This window comes from Chenopodium quinoa, unplaced genomic scaffold, assembly GCF_001683475.1.
Source record: "Chenopodium quinoa cultivar QQ74 unplaced genomic scaffold, ASM168347v1, whole genome shotgun sequence".
Classification (NCBI taxonomy): domain Eukaryota; kingdom Viridiplantae; phylum Streptophyta; class Magnoliopsida; order Caryophyllales; family Amaranthaceae; genus Chenopodium; species Chenopodium quinoa.
Window position 1 is genome coordinate 3950924 of NW_018745286.1, and position 12248 is coordinate 3963171.

General features: G+C 35.1%; 2 protein-coding genes across 2 annotated transcripts; one reads left to right on the top strand and one right to left on the bottom strand.

Moving 5' to 3' along the window:
* Positions 1 to 1125: 1125 nt before the first annotated feature.
* LOC110712130 (B-cell receptor-associated protein 31-like) lies at positions 1126 to 7579 on the top strand. Its single transcript, XM_021890561.1, has 2 exons — positions 1126 to 1660; positions 6884 to 7579. Exons 1-2 carry the CDS (start codon positions 1378 to 1380, stop codon positions 7264 to 7266), a joined length of 666 nt encoding a protein of 221 aa, XP_021746253.1. The 5' UTR covers positions 1126 to 1377; the 3' UTR covers positions 7267 to 7579.
* Positions 7580 to 8427: 848 nt separating this feature from the next.
* LOC110712125 (transmembrane 9 superfamily member 12) lies at positions 8428 to 11603 on the bottom strand. Its single transcript, XM_021890555.1, has 2 exons — positions 11393 to 11603; positions 8428 to 10894 (listed from the first exon to the last, which is right to left on the bottom strand). The coding sequence occupies exon 2, from the start codon at positions 10795 to 10797 to the stop codon at positions 8818 to 8820; it is 1980 nt and encodes a 659-aa protein (XP_021746247.1). The 5' UTR covers positions 10798 to 10894; positions 11393 to 11603; the 3' UTR covers positions 8428 to 8817.
* Positions 11604 to 12248: the final 645 nt, after the last annotated feature.

The window sequence follows — 12248 nt, forward strand, 5'->3', positions numbered from 1 at the left end:
ATTGGATTTGTTTCCCATGTGAAGGTAAGCGCATTGTTATCAATCTGGGATACGAACAAAATAAACCATGGGTTAAAGCTCTACGATCTGTAGACACTACTCGGTAACGTCGTTAGAATGCTTCGTGAAGTAGCTTTAGTAGTGCCAGCTAGACAAGTGAGCAAGAATATTTGTTTAATTGGATTTCGCTGCTCCCAATGCGTTTTATTACAATTCTGCCACTAGATAAACATGGGAAGTTTATCTAGGAGATTAACTTGGATTTCCTCGAAAAGTACCTGACAACTTCCCACACAAACTCACTTTTATTTTTTTATGTAAAACCCCTTATGTCATCATTTTTGTCACTTTTGGACTGTTGTTAAAAAAAAAAAAAAAAGCATTTTTGGCATAAGAGCCAATGTCTTGTTTCCTTTCCACCAAGAGGAATTGCTGATTTCCTTTTGCTAAACGGATACTTTTAGCAAATTTAACATCAATGAGGATTGTATAATTTACAAAAAAGAAGAGCTAAAAGGACAACAATCCTCATTGATGTTCATCTCTAAGCACTCCTCCTTTCCTCCATTTGACGCATTATATTCTTTTTCTTCCGCATCATTTCCCACTATCTCTATCTTTTTCCTATTTCTTAATTTTTCCAATATCAATAAGGATCTTTCCTATATATTCTCTCTCCAATTTACTTATACACCAACATATATTCTCTCCTATGAATATACTTAATTATTCATAAAAAAGTAATACAGAGTATATTTTTTTTAAAAAAACATAAAAATAATCAAAATTTTAGCTCAAGGGTCGAGGATTAGTTTCCTCTTCAGAAAGAGTAATATACCATTTCTTCTTTTTAAGAGGATTTTTTTTAGCCAGTTGAGCATCAATAAGGATCCTTTTAGCCACCCAAAAAGTTAGCTAAAAGGATATGTATCAATTTTCGTCTTAAGAGGATCCTTTAAGCTATTTGAGCATTTAATAAGGATCATTTTAACCATCCAAAAAAGTTAGATAAAAGAATATACAAGTATATCCTTATTGATGTTCACGTCTAATAATCCTTACATCGCTCAAGCTTAAAACTAGTTTATCTTCCAACTCGAAATATTTTGTCTTTCATCATTCCACCTGGTAATCTGGTATAAGCCCACCGTTTCCGAAATTCCAAAATCGAGTTTAAATTTAAACGTATGAGATCATCATTTTCATTTTCTCAAACTTTTCAAAGTAGTTGAAGTTGAAATTGATTCCCACAACAATACGTAGCCGACGACACCAAACTCTCAACCGTCGCCCCACTCTCTAAAACCCCTCTTTCTCTTTTCAGTTTCTCTCTCCTCTCAAAAAATTAGGGTTCTTCATTCTTCCAATTGATCAACCATGCTTCACCTACTTTTCTCCATAATCTTCGTAGAAATGTCAGTAATTCTGCTACTTCTGTTCAGAACTCCATTGCGAAAGCTCGTAATTATGGGTTTAGATCGAATGAAGCGAGGAAGAGGACCTGTTGTCATCACCACTGTTGGCGGCACCATTCTTGTTTTGCTCGTTACCAGCATCTCAAGCATCCTCACTTTTCAACAGCGTGAAATTGAGCCTGGTACTATCAATCCTACTGATCAGGTTTTGTTTACTCGCAGTCTTCTCGATACTTCTCTTATGGGTACGATCTTCTTCATTTTTTTTTTTTTGATTTTTTCAAAATTTTCGTATTTTATTTACTCGTGAAATGATGAATTAGGTTTTTTTGTTCTGTTTTTGGTTTGTAATTGAGTTGTTGGATTTTTGATTATTTTCTAATTGTTTTTATGATTAAATTGGTAGTTGAATGATCAGAGATCTACTTGATGGAACTATATGATGTTGTTAGTGTTTAGGGATTTAGATTGATTAGTTCTCTTAAAAAATATTGTGATTTTGTTCTGTTAGTTTAATAGTTCAATTAATTATGATCACCAGTAAATAGATTTAGATAGGGGTATTTGGGCCTTATATTTGATAAGTTATATGTTTTTGCTTTGGTATGTAAATTCCTTCTTTAAATTTACTAGTATTCGTGTCCATATTCGATGATTGAACTCGCATTAGTTGTGTCCATGTATCATCTTTATGTATTACTTGTATTAGACTTATGGGTCCATATTTGTTTTTGCAACCTTAATCGTTGTCTGAACAATGTAGAAAGGCAGGATCAATTGTTCAATTGGTTCACCTTCGATAGTTCAGTCAATCATTGCCATTTTTTTAATATTACTCTTTATTAGTTAATACTGTTCTTTTGTATTAATGTCAGTAGAGTAAAAGGTCATCCGAGTAATCTCATTCAATAGAGGTTGTCGATAATTAATACTTCCTCCGTTTTCAACAGTTTGACTTTTACACTATTCATGTACTCCACTTTAACTAGCTTTGATCATTTGTTGCTAAGAAAAAATATAGTCATGTGGGATCTTGTTAGATTCGTCTCGGTTTATAATATTTTAATATCTAACATTTACAATTTTTACGTATTGCTAATTAAATATATAAACGATGGAAATAATGCATCAGCAAGCGTGAAAAGAGAAGTGTTGCAAGTGTATTTTTTAGATACACCATTTAGGTATACACAAGGGTGTTTATTTCTTTGGTTATTTGATATTATTTGCTCATTTAAAAATTTTAAATTAGCAAAAAAATTACTATTAGCTCATTTAAAAATTACTGTTTAGTGCACCTACCTCTATGTGCACCTTGGTGTATAAAATAGTCTATGGGATTATTTTTAAGTAAGCTTTGCTATGATAAGTGATGTTCAAGGAAAAAAAGTAGAGGGAAGTAGTCATGGTTGCATACTCTCTCCTATTTAAGATTTTTAAGTAAGCAATTGAATATTCAAAATACATTAAAAAAAGTAGTCATGGTTGCATACTCTCTCCTATGGGATTATTGATCTTACTTGATTAAACTTCAGCCATTAGATCATGCCCCATCCACTATTTTATATAATTACCAACTCTCCTTTTTAAGATTTTTAAGTAAGCTTTGCTATGATAAGTGATGTTCAAGGAAAAAAAGTAGAGGGAAGTAGTCATGGTTGCAAACTCTCTCCTATTTAAGATTTTTAAGTAAGCAATTGAATATTCAAATACATTAAAAAATGTAGTCATGGTTGCATACTTGATGAAAGTTGAGCGAGATATTGTAAGGAATATTAAATAAGAGAATTTAGCAAGGGTAGTGTGGTATTTCAAGTTTTCCCAGCGTCGAGTTTCTGTATTCTTTAGACCTTCCCTTCCAAATCATGTTATCCAAAAAACTTGTAAAAATATTGATTAAAATGTATATTTAATAGTGTTTGAAGTATGTATGGAAAAGAAATATTTCCTCCGTATTTTTTTTAATTGCACCATTTGCTTTCGGGCACAAGAATTAAGAAAGGGGGTAAAAAGTGCGGGATACCAAAAATGCCCATGTGAGTACAAACAAAGGAGAGAGATAAAAGGTAAGGTAATAATGGTTATTATCAAATGTATATAAGGGAAAAATGGTATTTAGTGGTGTGAACACATGATAAAGCATATCATAGAAGGAAATGGTGCAATTAATATGCAACTTTCCAAAAAAGAGAATGGTGCAATTAAAAAAAAAAAAAAAAAAAACGGAGGAAGTAACGAATAATGTAAATAAGACACTAAATTAGCAATTTGAACTTTTAAAACTATCTATGATTTACGAATTAGAGGAATATAATTTATAGCATATTAATTGAAAGTCAAGATAACAATCTATCCTGTTTGTATCTGCAAGATATAACAATCTATTGTTTTTGTATCTGAAAAGTGAGACATAAATTTTTAAGACCATCATTTTGTATTTGGTAACATATTGATTTATCATCTCTCTAGTTTTCTATATTTTTAAAAAGCCTTGCCATTCGCACGAGAAGAAACTAGTTCATCATTAATTATGTGTATTTTCTTGCTTGATAAGTAGATTGTTTTCTTAAATTGACTATTCTCTATGTCCAAATTCAAAATTTGAACTCTTATTAACACCTCCTTGTATCATGGAGTGTTATATTGGACTCATGAATCCATGGATTTGTCCGAAAAAGCATCGTATAGAGGTAGGGTCAATGCTTTTTTGTGGTACTATTTAATTGTAAATGTATTATCAATTGCCTTTTTGTTATAAAGTATTGTCCATGTCTCTACAATCTTTTTTGGCTAAAGAAGTGTTATGCAAATTTCTCTCAAATTGATCTATTGATGTTGTATAGAGTATATGATCAAGAATGATTGAGCATGCTGTAAACCTAGTAATTGTGGGCCTATGGAAAGTCCTTCGATTTCTGATCCTTTTCGTCATCTCATTAATAAGACCAATATGATTATATGAAAAGGCATACATGAACATTTTCTTCTCCAAAGCTTTCTTAACTCTTAAATTTTTCCCTCTTTATATTCATCAACATAAAATCGAAGCAACTTGCTATAGATGTGGTCTTTTGGCTTTCAACACTCATCTTAAAGATTATTGCTTATCGAAGCAAGAAGGTTTGATGTAAAGAGACCAATAATCCATCCTTATAAAACAATAAAAACAAGAAGCTTGATTTTTATTGGGGCTCAATGAAAGAATTGTGGGTAATGGATTTATAGAGGCTCGCTTAGGCAGAGTGGCAGACATTTTTTATCTTAAAAAGAGCTTAACCCAATTTGCTAGAGTTTATTAAACCTTGTTGAGCTGAGTTATGGCGGGATTTATTCTTCAACTGCTTAGGTTTAATTGGACTCAAATGGAATTATTAATTGATCTTTAACTTTTCTTAGTTAAACTGCTCATTTACAATTGAATCAGCTCTCAGTGTTTCCTTAATGTGGAATGTGTTTTTTGAAGTTTGAAGAATGAAAAGGGGTGATTAAATATAATATGTTTCAATCATTAGAAATCATAGGGATATCAAATATTTGAAACTATGAGCCCACCACCATTTTTAAGTCCTTAACCAGAGATGAAGTCTATGTTAGCATCTTTTTAAGGTCTATCCCCATCATCATACTCAAATTCAAAAGTGTATAACACTAGAACAATCATTGGACTTTTTGCAAGCTAGCTCATATTGCATTTGCTCAGAGGGCTGCAGTGAGCCATTATGCTCATAAAAAACTTGTGAACAAACTTGGTAAAAGCATAGGATATTATAATACGTGACACACATAACAACAAATATTACTTCCTTCGTTTTTTTATAGTTGCAACACTTTCCTAAAATGGAATTGTCATAATAGTTGCAACACACTATAAAAGGAAGGTTTTATGGTGAAAATTGTATTATTACGTTTATCTAAGCACATGGCCCACTTGATTATACTCCTAACAGCCTCTTTACCCCATTTTAAGGAGAGATATACACCCAGGTGCATGGTGCACCCAAGGGTATTTGTTTGCTCACTTGATGATAAAATGAGCAATAATCCTTAAAATGAGCAAACAATACCCTTGGGTGCAACGTGCACCCGGGTGTATATAAGAATTTCTACATTTTAAGTGTATTATATTATGTGAGGTCCACTTTTCTTAAATACCGTGATAAAGTGTGTGTTGCAACTATAAAGAAACGGAGGAAGTACATTTAATAGTAAGTTAAAGCAAGACATTAACTATTGATATTTAGCATATTTTAAGGTTAGAATTTGCAATACTTCATGGAAGTGATCAGAGACCAGGTTATTATTATCATATAATGCTTTCCTCTAACTTTAGGCTTTACTAAAAGGAATTAATATAAAGAACATTGAAGAGTGAGAATTGCGGCATACACAGTTTGCCTACAATAGATCACTAGAGGACCGATTATCACTAATCTCTGTAGTTTAGCTTATTGAGTTTGTGACCATGGGCCTGAAAACTATTAAGTACCCTATCTAAAGCTGAAGCTGGAGACAGAGTGAAATCTAGAAATTGCTTGTGAATATGTCAAATTTTACAGATTGCTGGCATAGATTTATGGCTGAAGATTTTCTGCAATAATCTGAGAGCTGCAGAAGGATACCCTTTTTGTGTGTTGGGGGGGGGGGGGGGAGAGGGGGTTGGTGGTTAGTTTGAGCTGAGCTACAGCTGATAGTCCTTTCTTACTACCTCCGTTAAATATTAGTTGCAACTTTGGAATATTTTATATCTCACAAATAAATACCCCAAAGTTGCAACTAATAATTACGGAGGTAGTATTTTATACGGATTGTTAGCATGCAATTTAAGCTACAAAATTTTGCTTCAGCTTGTTTGCTGACAGACAACTATATGATGATGCTGTCCATAATTTTTGGTGTATCATCTAGGCTAGGACTCTCACCATTGAGTTCATATACTCTTATGGGTATTTTATGATGCGGAAACCTCATGTGCTAGGTTTAGTTGTTTTTAGCCTCTTAGGAAGGTTAATATATGTCATTTTCCTGGCTTCTAGGCCATTCCTTGGTTTGTTAGGTTTTATTTATTTGAAGTATTTTCCCAACCCTTTTGGTGGATATTTTCTCATCAGTATTGAATATGCCAGACATGTAATAATGGGGAAAAGGGTGTAAAGGTACCGTAGGAAATGGGAAGTAAACTATTATGTCAAACGCTTGTAGCAATTATCCAGTGACCTATACTGAAGGCATGAGGCAGAGATAGAGTATATCCTTTCTGATACCCTAGTCAATAAATAAGTTGAATAATATTGCATGTTTTATGTTTCTTTTCTTTTTTAATTCTTATTTTCCCACGTCTTCCTACTTGGTATATTTAATAGAATTAAGGAAATAACTACCACCATACCCAAATGGAAAATTGAGCATGTGTATACAGAAGCCAAATATCATGGGCTACTGGCAGATTTGAATTAATTGATAATGTGCAGGATTCATCTTGTTCCTTGGACTGATGATGGACAGGTTGCATCATTACATCAGAGAACTCCGCTTACTCAGAAAGACAATGGAGGCTGTAAAGAAACAAAGCCGGAGTTTTGATGATGCCAAAAATGGTAGTTCAGAGGATCTTAAAGCCATGGAGGAGGAGGTTGCTTCCCTGAAGTCTAGGATCAAGACCTTGGAATCTGAGTGTGCTGCCAAAACAGATGAGGTTAAATCTTCTGAATCTAAATCAGAGGCTTTGAAAAAGCAATCTGAAGGCCTACTTCTTGAATATGATCGGTTGCTTGAGGACAACCAGAGCCTTCGTAGCCAGTTGCAGGAAATTGGTCAAGGCCTTGCAAACTCTGATGGCAAGAAAACCATGTAAAGCAAATGCCCCATGTAATCTCAAGATTATGCACCCTTTTGTTTTATGGTGTAAATCAGTGCCTAATTAGAAGATGCCCGCATTGGCACATTACTCATTGTCAATGGTGTGCGAATTTAGTTAATCTTTGTTTTTCTTTAATATAACTCCATATGTAATAGACCTGCCCAACTGCATCTTAAATTTATAGTTTTAACAGGGGAATGTTTGTTCTTATAGAACTTATTGATAAAAGTTTTGAACTGTTTGAAATCCTGGTTCATAACCTAAAAACTCAAGCTTGGTTGATCATCATACTCTGGTTTTAACCTTTTGTATTCGTTTGAATATGTTGTTCATAAAGAAATAAAAGCAAAATAGTTGAAATCTACCTGTACTCGGAATCAGAGATAAAATTTCCTATTGATGGCTTACTTGTGAACGGCGTCAACATGTCCTCAACAAGCTACAGGACTGAACGTATTAAAAACTGACGAGCACAAGGCCTCACAAGGAACATAACTGGGAATTGTCTGATTATCCCTCTTTTCTTCGTCTCATTGTTGGATTTGGAAATCATTAGAAATTATGTGACTGTCATTCAAGGATCAGAATTTTAGCAAGGTATGTAAATGTAATGTATTGAGCTCTTGAACCGACACTGCCTTGTTAAATAAGAAGATCTAATGCAAAATAATTCCAATTACATGTTATTAGTAGACCTAAAGAAATGAAATGCTGTTTATAACCATATACATACGCTCCTCCTCAAAGGCTACTTGATGTTCAATATGTTGCAAACTGTGATGAAATAATTAGATTGTAGCCTAGAAATGCAAATTCCGGCGATGCTTTTGATCAAGCATGGCTTAGGTATCGGTTCTAGTGTCCTTGAACAAAAAGTTACTTAGAATCATATCATATCCCTCCTTTTCCAGTTCACAACCTTGCAGTCATAACTTGTTCAAGTGCTCATTACCGTGTCATACTGTCATTATCCAAATTAAGAAGGCTGTTCTCTATGTATTAGAACCTCTCTACCCATTGCAGACAGCACTTAAGGTGTTAAATTAATGATCAAGTTTGCTGCTTTCCCAAGCAAGATCAATAAGTTGCAGTTTATAACAATACAAAGAGAACTGCTCAGTTAAACATAAAACCCAAATAAAATGATACTGCATGTGATAGTAGAAAGAATGTGAATGAAACAAACATTTGGTCTAATATCTAATTGATGAAAATACATCCAATGGAGTACAATTCTGCCGGTAGAAACCGTTATATGAACGAGGACATCTATTGAGAATACAACTCAAAACTAAACAATAGAGGGGAAAACGAAGAAAAAGAAAGAGAATACATGCTAGAGAAAAAAAAATTTAAAAGGAAAAAAAAAGACCTTGCTTCATCAGGTCTTCAGATGCAGCTAAATGCTCTTATCCTCTATATCTAGTAACCTTTCGTCCATCCCGAGGAGGACATTTGACAAATATGGGAGAAATAGTCAACAAAATCTCCTCTTTTGTTCTGTAAATAATGCCATATCGCAGCAGCAATCATCGTATGTAGACCTTAATCAATCTTTACTGATGAGAACAGATAGTGAACAAAGTAGAATGACATAATGAATCCGATGGTGCCGGTAGACAACATAATCGCAACTGCCATGATTAAGGAATAGCCCAGATAAAGCAGAGCTGACACAGGTCCACTGAGACTCTGGAGATCAAAAACCAAGTAATTAATGGAGTAAAGGAAGACATATAGAGCAACAGAACCTGAAGCAAAGTATGCTTTCCACCACCAACGCCAATCTTCAACACAGAGATGCATGTAAGTTAGGACCACAGAAACTTCAGCACAAACAATCACCAGCAACAAGAGGACAACAAACAAGAAACCAAAGACATAGTAGAACCTTCCCAGCCAAATGCTGGACAAAATGAAGAAAAGCTCGATAAACAGGGTTCCAAATGGAAGGGTACCAGCACCAAGAACAAGCAACCATGAAGGGTATTTTCGAGCAGGAATTTCTCTGGGGATTTGATTGGTGCGCACAGGAAACTGAATAGGCTCAGCTCGGGTTCCAAGATAACCTCCAAACAGAGTGAGGGGAACTGAAATGCAGAACCAAAGGGAGAGAAGGATAAAATATAAAGATATTGGTATAGCACCAGTACTCTTGCTACCCCAAAGGAGGAAATTCAACATAGTGAGGATGACAAAGACAATCCCCGGGAAAAAGCAAGCATTCCACCAGGCAACAGACCTCCAACCATCGGGTGTTCCCTTGATGGTTTTCCATAGGTATACACCAGCGTATCCTGCAAGAGTTCCCAGCAAAAGGTATAGTATTATCATTCCTGTTAACAGCATTCCCCTAGATGCAGGTGACATAAAACCAAGAGCTGCAAAGACAATAGTCACAGCGGCCATTCCTGTAATCTGAACACCATCTCCAACCATCACACACAATAGCTTAGCATGCTCGGGTTCTCTAAACACATCACCCACAACAAGCTTCCATCCTGACAGCTCCTCGTTCATCTGTGCTTGAGCTTCTTTGTCCAGTTCCTCATACCTGGTCAAATCTCTTCTTACAGTCCTCAAAAATATTACAAACACAATTCCAGCCAAGAAAAAGATCACCATGAGGGAATTCAAAATGGAGAACCAATGCACCCGTGCACCTTCCATTTTTAGGTAAGCATCCCATCTAGATGGCCATCTAGTACTACTCTTCACAAACTCAACCTCATAAGTAAAAGCAACTCTCTCTTGCTCTCTTATGATTTGAGACCTTTCAAGATCCCCTGGGCAATTGATCGAATTAATATTATCATACATGTGAAGTTTTGACATCTCTTCAGGATCATGCTTGACACTGCAGGGAACAACCTCAAAACCAACAATCTCATAACCATTCGTCTTTTTCTTGTCAGCCTCTGAGATCACTCCCATACCTTCCTCCCCTGTACCAATAATCTCCACAGTACTTCCTTCATATTCGTGAATCAAAACCTTAAACTTCAGATGATTTATAATGTAATCATCATTGCTGTTTGCTGGAGAATATCCAATTGGAAACCCAGTCCATTGGATCTTTACACCATTTTGGTTTGCATACCTCATTGCAGGGAGATTATCTAAAATCATGTTCACCTGATATAGATCGCGAGTTCTCTGTTTCAAAAGTTTCACCTCCTGTTCATTAAGTTGACTAGTAATACACAAGAAAACAGACTCGTTCTTATTCATCCGAAATCGGTAAGGGGAGTTGTCAATCTGATCTCCCATGAGAAGCTCTCCGAGATTCTCTGCACTTTTCTTAACCCCATCATGTGGCTTACAATACGGAAGACTGTAATAGCTAAAGGGAAGCTCAGTCTCAATGGAAGTCAGCGAATTCACTTTCGCATATATTTCATCATCATTGGAGTATGTGTGCATGTAAGTCCCAGGCAAGTAAAATCCATCACAAACAAAAGCAAATAGGAACAAGCACAAGAAAACCCGGTTTATTCGCAGCATCCTCTTCTCCAAAGAAGCCATTGCAATAGAAAACCAGCAAATCAGCTCAATCTTCAATTCAACCTAACTTGATCTAAGCTATATAGCTAATCCAATCGTTTTGCAGCATCAAATCTACCTATAATTTAACAATACACATTTTATAATAGTCAGGCCAATAAAACAGATCTAAAAAGTGCAAATAACAGTACTTAAACAACCAAATTCCAATAGTACAATCACATCAGAATAATTAAACAAAATCATTAACAAAACCCACCAAATTTCCTTTGAATTTGTAAAATTTACACTCCAAATACATTCAAATTTCAGCTACAGTTATCATAAATTGAAAAAAAATCACTTTAATAATCTTGAATTACCCAAACTAACCGAAATCTACCAAAAAAACTTATATAACATGCGTTGCTTAAGATAAAAACAACAACAAAATCCTAATGCAATTCGATGCAACAGACAAAAATAATTAAATTAAACATTAACAAGAAATTAAAAATCAAATCTGTATATTAGCCAATACTAATCGAAAACCCAAATTCATCAATTAATCTAAAACAAGAAAAATTTAAGTAGAAGATTAAATTAGGGCTAGAGAGAAGAGAGAAGGGAAACTTGCCTGAAGTAGATCTCGATGAACTTGAATGAGATTGCAAAAGTGGAAGATTCGAGGTTGAGATTTTATGAATCGATTTATTTTTATAAAAATGTTTTTTTAACGGAGAATGTGATTGTACAACTACAACTTGTATACTGCAAGTAAGCTTCCACAACATATGAGATTTGAGGGATGATTGGCAATTTGGCATGGCATAATGAGGACATTTTTCGGAATTTAGGGATGTGTTTTAGGGCGTTTTGGTAAGGTTTACTCGTGGATCAATAATAAGGGGCCGTTTGGTTAGGATAAAGGAAATGAAATAAACAAATAGAAAGAAAGAGAATGGAATAAAAATCCCTAAAATTTACTATGTTGTTTGTTTTAAAACACAAAGGTAAACAAGCCACCTTCTCCGGCCAACCCAACCACCAAATCGCCCTCTACTTTCTTCCACTTTCCCACCTTCTCCAGCCACCCCACCACCTAGCCACCACTTGCTGCCCCTTTCCCACCCCTCTCAGCCCCTCCCCCTCCCCCCCCCCCAAAGCCCTCCCCTACCCCGAAACCCTCCTCCCACCCCCTCTAAAACCTAAAAACTGCACCACCTTCCTCGTAAAACGGTCGACTGACCCTCCCCCACTTGTGGCCGACCAAAAACCTAGCCAAACATTTTTGGCCTTAAATGATCCAATTTGAGGTCAAAGCCGACCAAAAACCTAACCAAGCAATTTTCACGATTTGAGAATAGCACCACGCAAACCGAGATATTTTTTAACACACAAAATAAGAAAATTTTTTTTATAATTTTTTTAATCAATTTTGATCTCAATACAAACCCTTAAAAACCAAAATGAACGCCAAAAATCTAACAACA

Coding starts and splice junctions, on each gene's coding strand:
- LOC110712130 (XM_021890561.1), top strand. CDS start 1,378: ATGCTTCACCTACTTTTCTCCATAATCTTCGTAGAAATGTCAGTAATT. Junction 1,661..6,883: donor TCTCGATACTTCTCTTATGG/GTACGATCTTCT, acceptor GATAATGTGCAG/GATTCATCTTGTTCCTTGGA.
- LOC110712125 (XM_021890555.1), bottom strand. CDS start 10,797: ATGGCTTCTTTGGAGAAGAGGATGCTGCGAATAAACCGGGTTTTCTTG.